Raw genomic sequence first — 24,010 nt, 5'->3', positions numbered from 1 at the left:
TTCTTTGATACATATATTTGTTTATTTATTTTTATTTTCATGTATATGTATATGAAAAAGATATTTAAAATAATTTTTGCATAGCAGTGAAAAATATAAAAATAATAGTGGTCTATAAAAAAAATTGAATTTCCATATGATTGTATATTTGAGAAAAAATATTCAGCACTCAATTTGATTGTGGGGTTTCTTTGCAATATCGTGGAATAAAAAAAATATATAAAAAATTTACATAAAACCCAATACAGAATCACACTGCAATATATTTTCAATTTATTTTCTCATATTTTTATACAAAGAATAATTTATTATTTTAAAAATTCAATAGATGATTTTCTTTTTATAAAAATAGATAAATATAGGTATATATGTTGTTGTATATAATACGTAATAAAATGGTTAGAATGTAAAATGAATTTAACAATTTGAAGATTAAGTTCATTGGTAAATGTTATTAAGTCACTAAATGTAGAGAATTTCTTGGTTTTATTCAGCTGTCTATTGCTACAAACACCGAATTAACATAATTAAAACACTTTAGTCTGGCCTAATGTTTGAGAATTGAGATGGTATATACATGAAAATGCTTGAACCGGTAATGTAATCCACAAATGGAATTTTGCTAACCGCTAATGACTCGGATAGGAACAATAGAACTTTGAAAAATAAAAAAAGTGAAATGATAAAGATAATTACTGTGAATTTGAAGGAGAAAAGTTGTTCATTCTCATTTATATAAAAAAAAAATAGTCAAACTAGAAATAACATTATCGCTATAATTAAAACCATTTGTACTCAACAAAAACTTTGTTTCATCATAAACAAATGAATTTTTAAGAATATTCTCTGATTAATTTTTATGAAAGTATATTGAAAGTTTTTGAATAATTTACAAAGCACTTTGTTGCTTTTCCAACAAATAAAAGTTTTATGTCTTTTTTTCTTGGTTTATTCATTCTGACCTGACAGTAATTATTTATTAGCACGATTCGTCAATATTTGAGGGATAAAAAAATTAAGAATTCATAGAAAAAATTAATATATAATTTTCATCTAGACCCATTTTTATTTCAATTCAATAAATACAACTGAAATAATATTTACACAAATTATATTTTCGTAAAAAAAAATAGTTTTTTTTTATATTGAAATGAAATTTTAAAAAAAAATTCTGATTGGACATCGAGAATAATATTTTGAATGAATTTGTGTTTGTCTTCTGGTTCAGAAAATTCCAATAATCCAATAAACTCGAATAGCAACATCGAGATTGATGTTTGAAAAATAGAGCATTATAAATTGATTCTATACAAAATTTTAGAATGAAAAAAGAAAAAAATTAATAATAAAAATTCGTTAGTATAAAAAAAAAAAAATTGTAATTAAATGCATGTATTTTTTTGATTTTTAATTTTAAAAATTAGTTTTGAATGAGTGGATATATTTTCTTTTGTGATAAAAAAAATGATGGGGATTTAAAAAGTATAGAAGAATAATGGATAATGCAAAGGAGACAAAAATAAAAAAATCCGAAATTACGTTTGGAATTCTAGAGGTTCACTGATTACGTGCTCGTACGAAGCCAACCTGATAACAGCATCACGAGAACGCTTAAGTCTCGCTTAACCAGCTTTGAATTTATAAATTTTTCTTGATTGCTTCTTCTTTAATTCTTTGTACAATTATTTAAATAAAAAAAAATATATATATATTCAAAATTATCTCTATATAAAGAGTGACAATATTGTTCCCAAAATATTACCGAAATTTCCATAGAAAATATTTAAATTTATTCAAAATTACCCACCCAATATCTCGAAATAAAATATTAAAATTATTTCAAGAATAAAATAATACAGATAAATATTTTTCAGCAACGATAAAAAATTAAAAAAAAATATATCATATGATTTTTGAATATTGAATGTATTTGCAATTGAAATTTAGCCTGAACCGAGTGTCCAGATGTTAATCAACTGATACTGAACCATGTGACGTGTCAATGCCATTGAAATAAAAAAAAAAAAAAAAAAAAATCCATAAAATAAAATTACTACCAAGAGAGAAAAATTATGCAAAATATTAATTTTCAATTCACGTGAAATGAAGGGATTTTAAATTTTATATTTGTAATTCATTAAGCCTGGATTTAAAATGTTAAAATAAAAAATTTATCACTTTGCGTAGCACATGTAAAAAATTCCATATGTAGCTGTCAATTTAAAAAAGCTTAAAAATATAATTTAAAAAGAAATAAATTGGAAAAAGTGTATTTTCATGTTACAAAGTTTTATCTAATATTTTTTTTTTATTTTTTAAATCTATTTGAAGCAATGAAAATCTTTCGGTTAAATATACATTTATATATCATCGTCAAAGCTTCAACGATATCCTGTTATATATATATTTTATACACATAATTTTAACCGGGATTTACAAAAGTAAGCCAAATGTAAGATTAAACTTCAACCTTCAATTCGATTCACGTAGCATACGTATACACATTCTCGTATTTTTTCATTTTAACGTTTATATATTTTCACATTTTCAAGTACATTAATAATAGCTAAAAGTTTTAAATAAAAATTGACATAAAAAATGTAATATTACTTCAGTTTCATTGTATATATTCATTTAATAAAATAATAATTGAAAATATAAAATTCTTGGTAAATCAGATGAACACGATTCTATGAAATAGTCATGAGAACTTTTCACTTAGCAGTAAAAAATTTTACATAGAAAAAAAAAAGTATACAACACAAAAAATTGAATGACTCAAAAGAAAAAAAAAGTTAAAACTAGGTAGTTTCAGGGTTTTTTCAGTTGAAGCCCTGGGGATGAACAAGCATGTTCTAGGAAAACTTGAATATACCTGAAATAAATTATTCTACTTTTAAAAGTATCTGTAAAAAAATTAAATACACGAAGTTTTTATAATGTTATTTAACAATTCAAAAAAGCTTTTCTCAACTTAATTTAAAAAAAAAAAAAACAAATAATAATAATATATTAATGACTGTATTATATATTGTGACGTTATTTTATTATTTTTAAAAAGAATAATATATTCTTGATTATCTGATTTGATATATACGTGAAAAAAATTACGAGAAAAAATTTATTCTATGCCTCCCAGGGGAAAAACGACAAAAAAAAAAAAAAGAATTAGAGTATATGTCTCTGAAGTGAACACAGATATTTTCATTGGGATAAAAGAAATAGTGCAGTTTCCATCTCTAGAGAGTTGAAAAAAAATTAAAAAATAAAAGATATCTTTAAAAAAATTATTTAGAATAGGTTATGAAAAGATATGTATTTTTAAAGTTGAGTTTTAAAGTGCAAGGAGAATAATTTTACAGTAGGATGGATTTGCAAACTGGTGAGACGAAGTGGTGTGAATGAACAAATATTCAGTGAAGTAGAGAATCGGTAGTTTAAATGATAACATATATATGTTTAAATAATATAAGAAATATGTCAGACGACAAATAATTAAGTTTAGCTTTATATATTCACGAATTTTCATAATTTTCCAGCTTTGCGTTAAATAATTTTGTTAAATAAATAAATTAAAATAAATAAATAAAATTAAAAATAAAAAAGTATAATAAAATTAATAATTTTTTTAAAATGTATACAGTTGAGTTTGAAAAAATATCGACTTAATTAAAATTAAATATGATCCGCATATCAAGATACATGAAAACTAAATTCCCATTAGCATATTGAAGTCGTTTCGCAATATATTTACACCTTTTATCAACCGTATATCCAAATGAAATGTTTTCGCTTCTTAAATGTAAATAAAATGATGGTAAATATGATGCTATCAATTGTCATCACTTTGCAATATCATAAACGTGTATCCAATTCATAAATATATAAATATGGATATGACAATTTTTATGTCGATGCTTTTGAGTAAAAGCATCTGATTCATCTGTCAAAAGATATAGAATTTTTTTTTTTTTTTTTTTCAAATCTCAAACTCACATTTTGAATAAAATGAAAATATATTTTTTTTCTTTTTAACAAAAGAAGAATAAATTTAAAGAATTTTTTCGCATCCATTTTACAAGAGAGTATAATATTTTTTATGTCACTATGGTTACAGTATTTTACCAAGATATTAAATTTATTATGAAGAATAATTTTTAATTAAAACATTCATTAAATAATATTGAGAAAAAAAAAATTATTTTATTGATATAATTATTTAAGATGAACATAGAAACATTTGAGACTAATTATTGTGACTCATTGTTATTTTTGGAAATAATTTTACATTAAATTTCTCATAAAATATTTATTTAATTCAAAGAGTTGAAAAGAAATCATTTTGATTGATATTATTAATTAAGATCAAATAGAAACACTGTTTGAGACTAATTATTGTGTCTCATTGTTATTATCAAGTGTACTTTAACATCGTTTGTTCTGAGCCACGTTCTTGTTAAAACCACAACAGTGTCTTCCATCAAAAACTTCATGCTAGACATAGAGGCTTTAATATTTTCACGGCATGAGAAGCTCAAGTAGTCTTTTTTATGCAACATTGTATAATCATATTCATTGTCATCAGTGTAAAAAGTACATTGAACTTTTAAAAATAAATATCATATCTACTATTTAAAGAAACATACATATGATGAATTTTTAAAAATAAAAAAATCTATTTGCAATGGTTTTTATTTGATAATTAATACCTCAAAATTAATTTCAATAAATGAATCATTAATTCAGTACAATTCTAATAGCAAATAAATTTTTTTTTCCAATTAAAATCATTAAAAACTTGGAAAAAAAAAATTGTCTGACTAATTATACGGCTGTTCTACTTGTTAAATTTATAAATTGATAAATTTTTTTCATGATGATAATTCAAGTAGCCAAATAATCGATCATATATTTTTTATTTCAGTTCTTACTGATAAATTATTTGATTTCATTCAGTAGCTGATTATTTTTAAACAAAAAAAAATACCTGTTCTACTTAGTTTGTTAATTTAGTCAATGAACGATCAAAAGTATTTTAAAGAAATTTATTCTGTCGATATATATAGAGTGTCAAATGTTGAATGTCAAATTAAGTAAAAAACCGAAATAATAAAAAGAATAAAAAGAAGAAAAAAAAGTATGCAATGTGGCCATTAGTCAGAGTCAAGGGGCGCATACCAATGTCCAACCTGGTCGGTTCAGCTGTCTTTGTAAAGAAAGAATAATGATTGGATTCCCTTCTTTTTCAAAAGCTCGTAGATAACAAGTGGATCAAGTCAGATAATTTTTCGATGAAAGAATAAAATCTAAAATAAATGAAATATATAATAAAATATTTTCTCCGTGCAAATAAAAAGTATTAAAATATTTTTCATCATTACTATATAATGTCTCAATAACAATTTTCAATAGCACATCCATTGAATTAGTTTGGATAATATTCCAATCTAAATGTTCGCCAAAATCCACACATAACAATAACAATTAAATTTCAATGATAATTATAATAATAATAATAACAACAAGTACAATACTGAGATATAATAAGCCTCGTAAATTTAAACAGAGATTAAAATTTTAATCTCATTTTTTAACAAAATTGCTAAAAAGAATTGTGGATATATTTTTTATTTCTCCAGCAAACTAAATAATATCAAATCCCCGAAAATTAAAATTTTTTTTGCAGCTAAATGAAGGTAGATTTATTGTTGAAAATAATAAAAATAATAATCATCAAAATTAAGTACTTTAATTTAAAAAAAAAAAAAAAATGAATGACTGTTAAATTCAGCAGAGAGTAAAGTGCAATTGGGTGTTGATCGTGGCACAGACGGGATTATCGAGTAGAGCTAACTCTTCAAATATATATGTACCTACATCAAGATGTAGTAGTGGAGAAAATACATTGAAACAGTTTGTGATAAATCAATATATTCAACTCACGCAGTGACGTAACACAGCATGAAATTTTGCGTGACAATATGTATTTATTTTCTTCTCGAAATTCATATATTATTTTGTCGATGAATAAATTTCATCGCAATTTACGTCAATATAAATTTAAATTTTAATATTTCAAGCATCAACTAGGTATACGAGAAGAGAAGGGAAAAAAAAAACACTATATTTATGTATAAAAATTATAAAACAAATATTTGTTTTTAAATTTATTATTAAAAATATTTTTAATAATAATAGTAGTAGTATTTTATCATTTATTTGAATATATAATCCGTCTAGTGCCGCTTTAGAATTATTATTATAAATTTCAAGTGAATTGTCATTAGCAGATACTTGGCTAGAGAGAAATGGATTTAATATCTCTGGCAGATACTCGAGAGAAAATAGTGGTTCGTTTAGTTGAATACTATGAGTAATCATCAAAGTGAAAATTGTCGACTGTAAAGATTGTAATTATTATAAGATAAGTAACTATATATATAGCCAATATATTCTAATCACAATTACAAATAGCGAAATTAATTTTTTAAAATCAATAAAAAATTTAATATCAATTTAAAAAAATATATTATTCAAGTTTTTTTTTTTACATTACATTATTTTTCATATGAAAAATTGAAAATACGATTGAATTTGTCATGCTTTATTGTTACTTAAAAAAAGGTTAATAATTTTTATTGACATTTTTATTGACTTTCATACAAAGTTTTTATGATATCTGTGAAAATAGTAGTCAATTTACAATGAAAAATGAAAATAATAGAAAACAATATTCCATCTGTTGTCAATTTTAACTGTTTAAAAATTAAATAAATAAATAATAAAAATAGATAAATTAACTATAAAGCATTATAAACTTGCTTTGTAGATATTTCATACTCTATTATTGTTTATTTATTTAACTTTGGTGTTGTTGAATTTTAAAATATATATTATGCAATATATTTTTTTTTTGTAAACAGAATATTTTATATCCGACCACGTTGGTTTAATATTTTGATGGAACAATATGAAGATATAAAACGTCAACTGATGTTCATATATTTTAGACAAAATTACGACTAAATTTTACACTTATCCTTTTGAAATTTTAATGATTAATTTGGTAAGCTTAATGGGACAACAATGAGCAATGTTCACCGGCTATTTAATATTCTATAAGCTATTATTATAATGATGATGATTTATTATTATTATTATTATTAATAATAATATTGTCAATTTTAATCCGATTATAAATCATGAAAAGTGATTTCTCCAGGGAAATTAACACAAAATAATTGTCATGAAAAATTTATATTTAATAATTGAAGATGTCAAGTGGATTATTTTTCATATCAAAAAATTAAATTGAAAAAAATAAAAAAACAAATAAAATATGAATATTAATATAATCGTTTGGCCTTTCACAAATCTCATTCGCAGATTTTATTTATTTTATTCCACTTGTTCTTTTTTCTTTTTTTTTTTTCAATTTTTATAATGATGGTTTTAAAACAATGAAAATAGAAAAAATAAAATTTAGGTCACTAACGAGATAGAAAAATCAATTTTTTTGAGTAAGAGCTGATGTTATTAAATGCAATTTTAAATTGTCACTTGTTTGTTTGGTCGACAACTGAACTCGTTAAATAAGTTATTGATTTATCGAGACAATAATCTTGAAATGACAATTTATTAATTAAAATTAAAAATAAAATTGTAGAATAAATTAATTTAACTTTAAATATTAATTATAAATACGTTAATTTTCTTTATTTTTATTCATTTTTTTTTCAAATAAACCTCAATTGAGCATGTTAAATTCATCAAGTTTTGAGGATAGTTGTTGGTATTAGTTTCATTAGTGACATGGACATTCAATGCTGTATACATCAACCCAGTGTTTCGCTTGAATACAGAGAACAAAGTTTGAAACTCCTTTAACGACATCAACAATTCCGTGTTCAAAGTGTCAGAGATCAGTGGACATTGTCGAAACTGATCTACTCCTTGATTATCTCCAACTATTTTATAGCATCAATTTTCCCCAAAATAATTTAATTCCAAAGTCAAAAATTATCAAGTAATAATTGAATTTACTTGAATTTTATATCAATATCAATTTTGTCTTGTTTATTTTCTATTTTTTAATGATATTTACTTCAAATAAAAAATGGTTTAAAGCATCAAGTACCAGCTGCTGCATTTTACAATATTTTTTTAGATACATTTATGTCAAAAAAAAAAAATAAAAAATAAATAAATAAAAGTCATCATTGCCGGTTCATTCAATACGGCATTTCTATTTGCTTCCGTTAGCAACACAAAACTTCTATCATGGCATACTTTTATATAGTGGATATCATCATGTCTCCAGCAAAAGTCGAAAATCCAAATAAAAAAATAAATATATAAAAAAAATTTAAAAGTCTCACGAAAACGACGTGCAAAAGAAAAGTATTTAGTATTTTTTTTTTTTTACTTTTATTTCATTTTTCGTTAGGACTTTGGAGTAGTCGATACTGTGATGTTGGCAAAAAAGTTCTTGTCTCTTTTGCTGATGGTCTTTCTTTATGCAGACGTTGGAATTATTTTTTTTTTTTATTTTACAAGTTTGTTTTTGGTCGTTTTGTTTACCCATTTCAACACTTCAAATGAGGTATTTAAAAAAAATTCATTTTCTTACTTAAAAATTTCATTTTAAAAATTTCTATTATTATTAAAAAATAATGTTATAAAAAATTTATGAAAAAAAAAACACAAATGTTATTATAAATTGAAAAATATATTTTTTTTTTTTAATCAAATAAATTTTAACAAAACCACAATGGCATTTTTAGAGTAAAAAATGATGATAATAAAATAGTAAAAGAGACAAGGTACACTCGAAAGGTAAACGTTGCCAACAATTCACTTTTTCAGAATTTTCATTGCTGGCCATTTTCCAGTTCAAGCTTTAAATTTAACTTTACCTGTCAGCTCAAACATCAAGTTTTCTACTCGCTTATTATCACAATTACAAATTTTTCAGTCATGCAATTTATTCAAAGTGAGCTATTAAAATATATATATGTATTTATATTTATCTCAACTAATAAAAGACGGTTTATTAAAAAATTATTTAACTACTTAATTTCGGTGGATTGAGAACATAAAAAAATGTAAAATAAAATTATATACTATTGTATGATTGTGAAATTTTTGTAATCTGAAGATAAAACTTTTTCTACTGAAAATAGTATTGTCGTGGTAAAATGTGAATTACGCTCTAATAAAATAGCCATTGTAACTCGTTTTTTTTCTTGAAAACCTGACGTTTCTGGTGCTCTTAATTTTCGTTTTAGCAGTTTTTTTTTTTCGAATGTTTTTTACGACTCAAATAACATTGTTTTATAAGTTACATTTGTTAACTAACTTGTGTTTTTAATTAAAAATTGAATGCACAAAAAAAGAAAAGAAAAAAGATATAATAAAAAATTTAAAAATAAAAAAAATAATATTCAAGTATTCATAAAAAATAAATGTATCAATGAAAATATATGTAAAGATAAAAAAATGATTCTGCATTGACTTATACATCTACATCTGAAATGCAAAGATTCACGATAGTTATGGTTGGATGAACGAGGTCGAACGTGATGTATGTAATATTATGGCATCACGAATAAAACATATATTCAAATTCTTAACACGTTTATATTCTTTTTTTTCTATTGTTGAATAAAACGTGACTAAATTTTACCACGTTATACTGTCTTATACGCTTTTCAACTTTTACACCAGCTCTTTTGTGCGTATTTTTTTTCAATTTACAAGTCTCTACCTTAACTTTTCAAGTATAAAATTTCAAGTCATCCCAAAATTGAGTTTTAACTTTTTAAAAATATCTATCACATACTACAATTTTATTCACAAAAATAATATAATAAATAAAAATAAAATTATTACCTGAAGATTTGGCGGACAGTGATCAAGAAGTTCCAACATGTGTCTAATATTTTGAGCATCTTGAATGACAAAATTTAATTCCATGTCAAATTCACCACCAACAAGCTGTAACAAAAAAAAATTTAATAATTATTATTAACCTCCAAAAGAACAAACATTCAAAACTAATAAAAAAAAAAGCTCGAGCTCTTTGACTCTTGATTTTGTTATTATATGTTTAAAAGTTTTATTTTTTTTTCTATCTTAAAATCAAAGCTAGATTGCAAGTTTGGTGAAACAAGTCTTGCGTATTTTACGGGTGAATCGTGGCTGTCACTCTTTATCACGTAGGCGACCACCCGCGATGTGCGGTCTTACGAATGACTGGCCAAGAATAAAAAGTCTCTCATTCAAAGGTTTAAAGTGGATATACCAAGGTATTTTGAGACCCATCCTTTTTTTTTATTGTTTTATATTTTAAATCTTGTCATTATTTAAAAGGACTTTATTTACTTACCTTGGCAAGGACATACATCATGTGCCAAGACAAAAAAAAAAAAGAAAAAGGTAAATTTTAAAAATACCCAAGAGACTTGTGGTTCGAGAATTGAGTCAATTATATTGGCCCAAGTTAACCATCAAACTGACCACATTAAATTAATTCCCCAAATTTTATTAAAATTTAAATTCAATGAAAAAAAAAAAGCTCAAAGCTCATAAATATAAAATACAGAATAATCATTCTTTAAATTACATGGTAGTATTTTTTTTTTTTTCTAATAAATTTCTAATAAATTTTCCTAGAGTGTATATTTAGAAATTTGAAAATTTATTATTCTAGTATATGCAGGGATTTTATCATTAAATAAATAGCTAGCTATTTATTTTCATCATAAATCATAGCTACCGACGGTTTATGTCTTCCTATCCTATGATGATTTATGACTAAGCTCTCTATACATTTTTTGTTTTTTTTTTTTTTCTTTATCAATTGTTGAAGAATATACTATTTTATTTTATTATCATTATTTCAATAAAGAATTGTGTTTGATGATTAATAGTTTTTCAGTAAAAATATTTTGATAGATTAAATATACTTTGTGAATCAATTTTATTTTTCTATTGTAGATTTTTATAAAAATAAAAAAATAAATATATATACTGTGTTATTTTAATTTTTTTTTATTTCGTATATTGAAGTATTCCGGATACTTGCCCCGGGAAAAGAATTTTGTTCATCGTTGAAAATTGCTGAACAGGTATCGTCATGGCTTCGGGGAGCAATTGGTGTCAATACTTGGGAATAAAAAAAGTAAATAAATAAAACACAGACAGACAGACAGACACACAGTAAATAATTCTATCGTTGAAAATTTAATACACAGTACGTTTTGCGAATTCATGTATGAGCTATCTGGGAAAATCATAGGCCCCTTGAGACTAATAATCTTTTCAAAAGAAGCTACTGCGTGTTGAGACCAAAATGTTATCCCTATCACATGATAAAAGATAAAAAAAAATATATGTTGACTTGAAAATCTCATGAGAAAACTTTTGTAAGTGTATCATACCTAACAAAAAACAAAAAATAAAATGAAATAAAGAAGACATTAGGCACAAATCGATTCGATTAAAAGAAAAGTTTTGATTTATATAATAAATCAATGAACATAATACAGAAATAAATCAAGATATATATATATTTTTATAAGTAAATTAAATTCGGTGGTGGTGTTGTAGCCACAAATTGCTTGCCACCAGCTGCTTTAACACCTTCTCAATTTTCAACATGTTCAAACTATAGCCAGGTCAAATAAGCCACATGAAATTTCCCTTTTCAGAAATGCAAATAGTCAGAGAAGCTTTATAAATTCGCTGGTTATAATGTCATGTTAAAATTTACATTTTACTTATACATAAACCAAGAATACAAATTTTCAGTGGTAAACTTGACGTTTAGTCAGACTTACAAATTAACCAAAGTTCAACTGTTGATTAAAAATAGAGCATTATATATCGAAAATTGTAAAAAATAAAAACGATTAAAAAAAGCTCTTTAAATTTATTAAAAAAAATAAATTATTAAAAATTTTTTTTTTTCAATATAAAGAGTTATTTTCAATATTAATTATCATAACGTTTTTAACGATCAAGTCATGCTAGCTAAAACTTATATATTACTTATTAACCAAGCATAAAAATTTCAGTGGTAAATTCAACGTTTAGTCAGACTAGAAAATTAATCAAAGTATTTATTGTAATACAGTTGTAAAAAAAATATAAATTTACTAAGCCTACATAATGAAAATTAACTATGAAAAAAAATAGTTATTCGAATATTTATTACATCATTATAATAAATAATTAATTCCATAAATTATAGAGATATTGTCTTTAAATAAAATTACAAAAATAACATTTAAATAATAATACAAAGATATTGTAAAACAGTATATATAATTTATTTGTTTTTATAATCTATTTCTCATAGTTATTTTACAATTGAAGAGTATATGTAAGAGAGCTAGATAGTTCGATTACCGTCGCATTTATTCTCATAGATATAAATCCTAAAGCATGATAGTGGATATCTTTGCACAAAGCCATGTATCACTGGATGTACATATGGTGAGCAAAGCTAGCTCAGAAGGCCCAGGGCTTGGTTCGTTTGTTATTGACTCAATGTATATACATAGATATAAATCTAAAATGGTTGGAATGAGAGAAACATTCAAGAATAAAAATAGAAGAGAAAAAAAAAATAGTAAATTTTGTTAAGAGGTGGAAATCGATTGAATTGAAATGGAATACAGACGAATTTAGCAACACTGTAATCGTATTGGTATTATATTCTGAAAAAGCATCTCTGAATAGAATTAAATTTTTTGTTTTTGCTTTTTCTGATTGTTGCTGATGACAAAGAATAATTTGTATATCATCAAATTAAAAATAAAACAATGATTGTTGATGACAGCACATTTGTATATTTACTCTCAAGTTATTTTATGAAAATTCTGTGTCAAGGTATTTATTATTTATGCAGATATGTGTTGTGTGTGACCCTTGTCCTTATGACACGTTCATTATTCATAAACATATATACATAGTCTTAGTTACACCGGATGTCAACCATCTGTCTCATGTGCTGTATGTTACTCAACAATTTTTACTATCATTACAGTAATGAACATCTTTCATCATCACACAGCATTTTTTATAATAAAAAGAAAAATAAAAATAATCATCATCATTAAAAAGATAAAAAGAAAATAATTATTTTTAAATTTAAATAAATTATTATAATAAAGAGAATAAAATATTATAGCAAAAAAATTATTTGAATTTTTAAAAATTATTATTTCAAGTGTTTATTTATTTATTTTTTTAATATTTTACAATGTCGTAACTTTGAACTTTTACCGAGAGCTTTTGTGAATAATATAGGATACAAAAATAAAAAATAGAAGTTTGAAAAAATAAAAACTGATGTAAAAGTTGGATATGTTTTTCTCTCTAACTCAAAAGTATGTTTTTTTTTTTTATATTATTTATTTTGTGTTATGCATTCTAAAAGAGATTGGATGAAGTTGTGGAATATGCTGAGTTTCGATGTTAAAAAAAAATGAAATAAAACTGGGTTTCATTCATTCAGAAAAAAAAATAAAAAATGTTGACGTATCACAAAGCAAATGGTATATCATTAAAATATAAAAATAAAAAACCATGTATTTTTTAATTTTTGAATATTGAAATATTCATTTATAAATAAATTAGTATTTTTAAATTGAATATTGATTTTTATTCTTTTTTAGTTATATATAAATTCTGATAAGTTTTATATGAAACCAGTACAAAAGACAATAAAGTAAATTCAATTGTGAATGAGTTCAAAGTCAGTGCCAATCTCTAGACACTTTGCTTTACTTCATCACGAAAACCTTTGATCTTTGTGTATGAATACCCACGCCCTTCAATCAATAAATCCCAACAGAACATTTCAATTTCCGGATTCACAAGTAAAATCCATTTGTTGAAGAAAAAAAATATTAAATAAATAAATGAATTTTTTCGACTCATCAATAAATGCTAAGTAAAAAAATAAAAAATAAAAAAAACAGGATATATAATATTCTAGACTTTTAATAAATTTGAAAAGTTTAATATTATATAAATTAAATTAAATTAAATATCAACTGTAAAGACAAGTAGATACTTTAATTAATTAATTAAATTATAATTTATATATATGAAGAATAATAAATCTTGAGTAATTAGACTAATAATATATACGTTACAATTCGTCTATTTGAACAAAGTTAAAGCAGTTTCAGTGCCTTACTTTCAATGACAAATGTTGATAGTTCAACTGGATTAAATGGACCTGAACCAGCTATATGACGTATTTGTCCAGTTCAATTTCATGGATCGTATGCAGGCGTTGCTAAGCATCCATGAACCCCAACTGTATAAATTATTTCAACGCTTCTATTTGCTGATTGTATGATTTGTGTTAACCTTGAGAATTCATATCCAATATAATATACATATTTATATTCACAAGTGATTTTATCATTATCATCAACATTCAAATAGATTTTTTTTTTTTTCTCATTCTCTTTTTCTCAAATAAAAAAAAAAGCAAGCACTTTGCTTGATTGCTAATATCACTTTTAGAAAAATGAATAATTTAACCAAAAACTGAATAAATATTTTTCAAGAAAAATAACATCAACTTGTTATTTTTATTTTTTTTATTTGACACTGATTGAATACAATAAAGTTTAAATAACCATGTAGATAAATAGAATTTTTTATTTTTTCATTTTAAAGAAATATGGTATTTTTTTTTTTTCCAATTATTTTCATTAGAATTGAAAATTGATCGAACTTCAAGACGACTGAAAATTAGTTGTATGACAAATCGTGACAAGCTATTTCATCAAAATTGTCACATTAATTTTCTTATATATTTATTTTTTTTTATGATTGAAAAAATACTGTCAACATTATTGAAAATGAATTTTTTGAATTTACGAATTTTGGATTTTACTAATATTAACTACAATAGATTTTCTGATTCATTCTCATCATTGTTAAAATGTTTTTTTTTTGTCAGATATTTTCAAATAAATAATAATAATATGAAAAAAAAAATAGTTGATCGATGAAAAATGATGCAAACCGCATTTTTTATAGGCAAAGGATGACCTCGTTTTCCACACGAATCATCCATGTATACGAAAGCAACGAGAGAGGAATACTTTTGGCTCGTTACCCACCTTCCAGTTCAATGGAGTATGTTTCGAAAAGAAAAATGTCAAGATCCAGGCAATTGCCTTTGAGTTTGAAAATATAAGACGCGTGTTTTTGAAAATAAATAAATAAATAAATAAATAAATAAAAATACTATCTTAAGCTTTTAAAATACTCAAATTTTATGAATAAATAAATAAAATTTAAAAAATGTATATTTCATAAGTTTAAAATATATGTCATCTAGTAATTTTTCAATAAAAATAAAAAGAGCATTAAGATCATAATAAAAAAAAAAAAATGTAATTTACACAAAATATTAATCAATATTTGTGTTAAATTGAAAAAAATTGAAAAAGATGATACTTGAATGAAATGAAGAAAAAATTTCAATCTTTTGTTGTGAAGCAGCCTAGTTATACATCACCGAGTTCATTTAATTGGGTTTACTTTGTCGAATATGAAATCGTGATACGATAAAAAAGTAAAGAAAAAAAAAAAAAAAATTAATAAAAAAAAAAAAGACGCAGCTTTTTGTGTGGTGGTTTGAAAATGTGCCAGCTTTTTATTACTTTTATTTTATTTTTTCAATTTTATACTGCGCAAGGTCTATTGTTCATCATACTTTTTTACCTATTGTCCAGTAAAGCTGAGCTTTTATGCTTTAATTAGCAGAAAGAAACTCGATGCGTTTCTTTTTTTTTATTACAATTTTAATTAATTAATATATGTATTAATATATTTCAACTTGCTGTAAGTATATTTTTTTTTAATTCATTTTTAAAAAACAATAGTTAAATAATTTTTCATTTTTATATTTTATAATCACTTGTTTTATAAAATTGAATAACAATAATAATAATAAACAAAGTTTGTATTTTTTTATTTTTATTTTTTGTTGATAAAGAACAATAAGAACCGAAACATGAATTTATTTATTTATTTTTACAAGCAAACTACATGTTCATTTTGTATTTTTTATTTTATTTATTTTTTGTTCGATTGGTACTTTGAAATGCAATGAATTTTTTCAAGCTTGAACCAACATGCAAATAATAGAATTTTGTACAAAAGCTCTGGAAAATAAAAAAAAAAAATAAACAAGAAAAAAGAAAACAAAAAAATCACCAACAGTATTTTTAATTTTTTTTTTTTTTGCTTTTCATCGAGACGTGTTTGCTGGCCGCGAGTTTGGTAGTTTCATTAAAATTTATGTGCATGTTTTTTGAGCTTTTATTTTTTTAAACATCAAAAAGCCTATAGTACCATTTGTTCGTCCCATACAATATCAACCGGTTAATATTATTTTTCAAATCTCTATTAAAAGTCCCAAACAACAATCACTAATAACCATCAAAATCCATTTTATATTTAAAATCATTCATAAAAATACTACTAACAAAAAAACGAAAAAAATTTAATCACGTAAAATTTGATAACCTTTTTTATTATTATTAGAAAAAAAATATAAAAAATAAAATAAACAATATCATACAGTGAAATCAATAAAAATTTATACAATCAGATTGTAGAAAAATGAAAAAAAAAAAGTTGGGATTGTCATACAAGTAGTACTTGGATGATAGTTGAATCGAAAAACGAGTATACATTTCAACTTTTAACTTTTCTCAAGTTGATCTTTCCTCTATGGACAATATTTTACAATTTTTTTTTTTTATTTTTCAAGCTCATCTTTTTATTATTATTTTTATTTTCTACTTGAGATGATACAACTCTGTCAAAATTTATTCGATTCAATAAAATTTAAGTAAAAAAAACATAATATATTTTGATGGACTGTGTATATCAAATTTTCAACTGAACTCATTTTATTTTTGATAAAACAATGATTTTACGAACAAAGAAAGTATGAATATATTTTTGAAGCACAAGATTTAACAGCATTCAATGTAGCAGTAAAATTTGTTCAACTTGAATATAAGAAACAGTGATAGTAAGTAAGATATATAAAAATATTTTATTCGATAAATTTTTTATCTGGTTGAATTTTGATGTGAAATTGTGCCACGACATCTACATACATGCATACAAAGGTATTCAAATTTTTAGTAAAATTCATACATAAATTTATACGTGCACTTTACGTGTTGGTATTCGTTTTATATCTTCTGTTCTTGAGTATTTTACTGGCTCTTATGCAAGATAACGACAAATAAAGAGTGTGACGAGAAAGGAATCATTGATAAAGAATAAAATAAATAATAAATTGAGAATTTACGATAGTATATGGATAATAATAAAAGAAAAAAAAAAAAGAAAATCTTGCTATGCCATTTATGCAGTGTGGATGTACTTGGTTATAACAAGTATTATCATAAAAAAAAAAAAGAAATGATATAAATTCTCAAGGTATTTCTCAAAGACGTTTAAAAAAAAAAAAAGCAAGTTTTTAATTAAAATATAATTTCCGGTACAAGATATGATATTAATTACTATTTAATAAAAAAAAAAAAAAAAAAAACAATTTCATATACTTGTATAAATTAACTGATAGCTTTAAAATTATTTTTAAATTTTTAAATATCACTTTGTAATAATGGTATTAATAAAGCCAATATTTAAAGAAAAAATTTATTTTATTTTTTTCTTTTTTCAAATTCAATGTCAACAATTATTGTCAAAGTATTTTTATTGAACAAACTACGTTTTTCGATTCTCGATATATATTTTTACAAATAACAAAATCAAATCTGATAAAATAAGATGACTGAAATATATTTATAAATTTGAAAGCATTTGGCAAATGGATATAAGTTAGTCTGTCATCAAATAACTACAAAAACTCAGCAAAGCTTTTTTCCCATATCATTATTATTATTATTATTTTCATTTTTACAGTAGCTATCAAACGACTCACGTAGGATAAAAGCTCAAAAAAAGAAAATATTAAAAAAATAAAATAAACAAAAAAATAAAAAATGTTGGGTGACATGAGATTTTACCGAGATAAATCCAGCAATCTCGGCTTTCATGCTGACAAAATTCTATATATGATATTTTTTTTTTTGGACAAAATCCATCTAACAGTCAAAACTAAACAAAATGAGAATCGAAAAAGCTCTCATCAATTTCCACATAAAGCTTCGAACATATAATTTTAAATACAAGTTAAAAAATATTTCAATATAATGATTTTATTTTATTTTTTTTCGTTTTTTTAATTTTTACTTTACAAAGAAAATCCTTGAATTTAAAAAAAAAAAATGTTTATATATAGAACAAAACTTTCAAACTTTCTTAATTAAATTTTTTTTTTTTCATGAGATATTAAATTTTTTATTAGTTGTATGAAGAGTTTTCAGATATAATATACGAAGTACACAACAACAGAAAAAAAAATAAAAAAAGTTAATTGAATTATAAAAAAAAAAAAAATATAAAAAAATAAAATAAAAATTTATTCATAATATTTATGATGCTAATGGTTTTAGATTTGTTGAATAATCAAGTAAATCACTCAATCAACAAATTTTAGTTGCACTTGAAATGAGTTTATTGGTTAACAGGACATGTACCGAGACCAAACCAATCAGCAATACACATGTCACAAGTATGAAATGTATAGTGAAGTTGTACATAGAATGAGAGAGAAATAGAGAATAAAGAGGAAAATCAGTATGACAGGGGGAGAATGTTGAAGGGGGTTTATCTCATTTGACTGTTGACACTCAAGCTCGTTTTCCAAGTACCTGATCATGCATTTGTTCAACTATACACATGATACTGTATACTGGTCTGATGTTTGTACTGTTTTTACATTTAAAATAAATTTAAAACGAATGTTTAAACAAACAACAATATAAGTAAACAAATAAACAAGCAGACAGACATGTATATTAAATATATTTTCAGGGTATACCAAGTTATTCGATAAAATAACAAATTAGACACTTGGACAAAAAAAATATGATAAGTTCTTTAAATTTTGAATGGAAAATTAACAATTGTCCTAATTTTTTTTAATTAAATAAAAAAAAAATGCCAAAATAAAGATACTATTATTAAATAAAACATTAATTTATCATTTTTGATTTTTTTATTTAAAATAGATTTAAAATTATAAAATTTGTTATTTGAATTAAGCTGTATAAACTTTTGAATTATACAAATTACGTTTCATTTAATAAAACTCAATAATAATTATTATTATTAAAAAATAAAAAATAATACTTAAGCCTTGTATTTAATTAATAAAAAATAAAAATTTAATTAATTTTTTTTATGTTTGTTTTTTAATTTTAAATAAAAAAGTAAGAGATATTAAAATGAAAGAATCATGCTTTTTTTTCCCTAAAGTATACTGGAAAAACTAGTTCATTAAAATTATTCATTAGCGATGTTTTATTATTATATAATTTTATCTTTATTTTAATTGAAATAAAAATGTTAATTTTACTGATGAATATTTTTTTTTTTCAACAATTTTTTATTCAATCAAATTGATAATAAATCTTTTTACTGCACTTGTTTAAATTGACATAATTTTCAATGGAAAAATAAGAAAATTCTTTGGAAAAAAAAAAAAATTAAACGAGCATATTTATTACGACTAATGAGCTGTACAAGGTTGACATTTAATATTAATTTTTTATATTTTATTTTTTTAGCTGCCACTTTTTGCCATTATGTCTTCGTTCTTGCTGCTTCCATATTAACACCCATTTTATTATGATTATTATCATTTTATTTTTGCAAAAGAATAAAAAAAGTATTAAATATAAAAAAAAACCAACAAGCTTTATTATATAATTATGCAAAGAGTAGATGAGAAAATTCAAAGAATAAATAAAAAATTTTATAGAAAATACCCAAACCACTACGTTATCAAAAAAAAAAAAAAAAATAAATATAAAAATGTATATCTTTGAAAAGGTTATTTTATATTCAACATGGTAATATATAAATTATAACTTTGAATAGATAATTTATTTATAAACACGAGAATATATTCAAAACTATATCGTGCTTATTAGTTATCAATTAAACGAAGTAGCGATTGCCGGAGGAGATTTTACTTGGGACTGCATCAACATATTATGGACTTCCTGACCAATATCCTGAGTGAAATGATAATTTTTAATTAGGTTAAACAAGATTAGGGATGTTATTGTGAGTGTTTGGTAATTGAGTTATTAAATTTCACCTCGGGCAATGTGTTTATATATATTTTAAAATTTAATTTTCATATTTTTTTTTCAAACTTATTTATAACACAAAAATTTAAAACAAAATTAATAACATAATTTTTAATATTTCAAAACGTAATGAATTTTTGCGGTAATGATTTAACAAATTAACGAGGTAGTAATTAATGAAAAAGTAAAAAAAAAAACTGCTGGAAATATATGCAGCTTGAATTTAAAAAAAAAAAAAAATTATTACAGTTGATAGCAAGTAGACTTCATAATTCATAAAAGTTAACAAAATGATAAATCGATAGTTTGTAAAATAAATAATTCAAAAGTTCCAAGTGTTATCAACGTCTTTTTTTTTTCTTTTTTTTGTCTCATTTAAACACATATATTTAATTTTTAAACGACATTTTGATACAAAATTCAATTCAGTTTTTCATAAGAAAATTCTAAAAAAAAAAAAACCACTGAATAAATTTTAATTTTACTCAGTGTATAAATTACATGTACATAAAAAAGTTCATAGAAAAGTCTTGTAAAATTTTTCAACTCGTTAATACTACGTGGTTCTAAACGAACCACTACTTATTCACTTTAAAAAAGAAAAGAATAAAAAAGAAAAAAAATGAAATAAAAAGATTCGTTTTGTGAAATAAGATAGTATATAAATTTATAGCAGCCACATTTTATTTTTTATATAAACTTAATTTTCGACTTTAACGTTGACTCAAGTTCAAGATGTTGAACGATGATGTTACTTAACTGTGTCAAGCTGTTACAAGATTGGGGTAAAACTTTGACATGTCTGCATTGCTAACCGCAATGACGTTACTAAAACTATACACTATTACAGGTTTACTTGATAATCTAACTTACCACTATCTATTGACTTTGATGGTTTATCTAGAGTCTTGAAATTTCTAGTACTATTAGATAATTACCTATCATCGCTATCAAACCACAATTTTCATTTAAAAAAAAAAACAAAGAAATATCTTTAAAAACAGTTCGAGAATTTAAAATTAAAGAAATATTTTCATTTAAATATTTAATTCACGATTTAATGATAAATTTCAACGAATAATTTAAAACTAATAGAATTTTAAAAGGATTTATATAACAGCTGTTAGGTAATCTATTTTACTTTGGTAACGGCTAACGAAAGGGAGGATAGGATTTATTTGGCTTTTATTGGCAGCATCAGGATAAATGAGTTCATCGAGAGTTTGATGTGCCAAAATGTGTGGATCTCATGATAATGTAAAAGAAAAAAAATATCATAAAAAATCAAGTATATCCAAACACATACATAGTATTACTATTTAAAAAAATATATATATTTTTTTAACTTGGATAATATTTTAAAAATTTACTTTTCATTAAAAAAAAAACACTCAAAGTTATTAAATTTCTAGTCTTTGAATTTTGATAAATTTTTGTTTCACGCCCTACGGCATTGGCAATTTTCCAAAAACTCTGCCAACATCTAGCAATACAATATTAACAATAAAATAAAATATAAAAATATTAGGTCTTTGAAATATCCCTGAGGAATCTAAAACTTTATATAAAATTTATTTTTTTTTGCATTTTATTTCTTTGCAAGTCTTTAATCACGTTTTTATCGACTACAATGACAAAAAGATTTTCCAGTAAAATCCCAAGGTATGTTATTTATTTTGCTGACTCGAAATTACTTCTTGATTTTTCTTTTATAAATTTTTTTTTACTACAATTTAGTGTATAAAGTATACATGTGAAATAAAAAGTAAATAATTTTAAATATATTGATAGATAAAAGAAAGAAAATAATTGGATAATTTATAAAATCATGATAAGCATTGATAACTAACAAAAGCTTTTAATTTAAACTGTTCAATAAGTAGAAAACTTAAATTACTAATACAAAATCAAAGTTAAATTGATCAAAATTCCTTCCGTAGTAAAATAACATGAGTATTCTACAGTAAATGTTCCACCAAAAATGGACTTTATATGTCTAATACGTAACTACGAACATATCTGAGTTTCAAGAGAGCTTCTAGGTCAGAACCAACCCAACAATAATTTTCATCGGTTGGCTTTTCAGTCATATCCATTATCTCTAGTACATGCCTTAAAACCTCCAACCCATCTTCACAGCACAATATTACAGAGTGAAAATGTCATTTGCCGTTGAGGCAACATCATTTATTAGTATGAACCAAAATACACACCCTGTTCCTTAACTTACATAACCAAACACAATGAACCTTGAATTTCCATTGAGTCAAATATATAACTTCTTATGTATTTCAACAAAATTAATTTTCAACTAACCATTATTATAAATAAATAATATACCAAGAAACCAGATAATCTTTAGTTTTTTATTTTTTAAATTCTTTTTTTTTTTTGTTTTTCATTTTATTCAAGTTTAATGAAAACGCAGTTAAGAAGTTTGCGTTTCATTTAACACGTATAAGTCTTCAAATAATCTGCAAGCTTTTTTATTTTTCACAACGTGCTAAAAAACTTGTAACTATATATATATGTATAAAATAAATATTCAAATGTTTTAAAACTAGGTCAAGTAGTAGTTTTGCGAGAAAAAAAAAATAAAGAAAGAAGGGGTGCGTCCGGAGCAGAAGGTACCTATGCCCACTATAAAAATAAGAGAGAATGGCTGGTAACAGCAAAGTCTGTACAGACATATAAAGAAGAAAAATATATATAAGACACAAAATAAAATAGAAAAAAAGGTAAGAAACGGAAGTGGCAAAACGATGTTGAGTATTGTGTGGGATTGGCTAGTGCTAGTGGCAAGACAGGCGCCTTGTGAGTATAAAGAAAATAGGGGTGGTCTAAGAAAATGAAAAAAAAAAAAAAAACAAACAAAATGTAGAAATAAAAGAAAAAGGACAAAAACAGAACGATGGGAGGGTTGATGTTAGTTGAGAATGTCCAAGTATATCTTATATATATGGAACACAAGAGCAGGCATTCTTCCATCTGCAACCCTTTTTATTCCCTTCCTTCCTCAACTACTCTTTTGCAACCAAGTGAAACATTCCCGTCACGCGCCACTTTCTCTATACCCCAGCAGACCATCCACCATGTCTTGGATATAACCTGGTTTTTTTTTTTATTGTTATTATTATGTATTTTTATTTTACTTTTTTTTCATTTTCGCGTTTCATTCGGTTTTTTTTATTATCTTTTTTAGCAACCCGCGATCCTTCAACTCAATAAAAACTCCGAGTAAATCAAGGATTTCCACTTACCCTCTGACAAGCAAATAAACTTTATTTTTTTTATATATAAGACGTGCTTGTGATGCAACTGAGTTTCTAATTAAAAAAAAAGTAAAAAAGTAAATAAATAATAATTAAATACTGTAAATTATATTTATTCAAATTAAATTAATGAAATTTTTTGATGTGTAAAATTTGTAAAGGTGTTGATATTCATAATGGAAGTATATAAAGTTTAGATTGAAATACAAGGGATGCATCAGTTGGATTACTGTTGGGAAATACTCTTTTCTAATATCCCTTTGTATATGGAGATGTGACAACATCACGTGGAATGTGCATGACTTGTTTAAAAGATACTACCTTTATTTTTATTTTCATTTTATAAGCCAGATGAAAAATAAAACTCGTGATAATAATGATAAAGTATTGTTGATGTACTAGACAATGACAAATGCAAAAACAAAATCTACATTTCATCGTAAAAATATCATAATTTTA

At 23.7% G+C, this 24,010-nt stretch overlaps 1 protein-coding gene across 16 annotated transcripts in view; it reads right to left on the bottom strand.

The window, feature by feature from the left end:
• The window catches only part of LOC122855551 (neurobeachin), a 149,138-nt gene that overhangs the window by 62,225 nt on the left and 62,903 nt on the right, over positions 1 to 24,010 (bottom strand). For all 16 annotated transcript variants that reach the window (XM_044157006.1, XM_044157009.1, XM_044157011.1 and 13 more), the window contains exon 2: positions 9,892 to 9,996. In XM_044157006.1, the coding sequence (XP_044012941.1) occupies positions 9,892 to 9,996 (105 nt within the window). The remainder of the gene's footprint in view (positions 1 to 9,891; positions 9,997 to 24,010) is intronic.

The sequence above is a fragment of the Aphidius gifuensis genome, linkage group LG4 (assembly GCF_014905175.1).
Source record: "Aphidius gifuensis isolate YNYX2018 linkage group LG4, ASM1490517v1, whole genome shotgun sequence".
NCBI classification, from domain to species: domain Eukaryota; kingdom Metazoa; phylum Arthropoda; class Insecta; order Hymenoptera; family Braconidae; genus Aphidius; species Aphidius gifuensis.
Note: the sequence above shows the minus strand (reverse complement) of the source record. Positions and strands in the feature narration are given on the sequence as shown.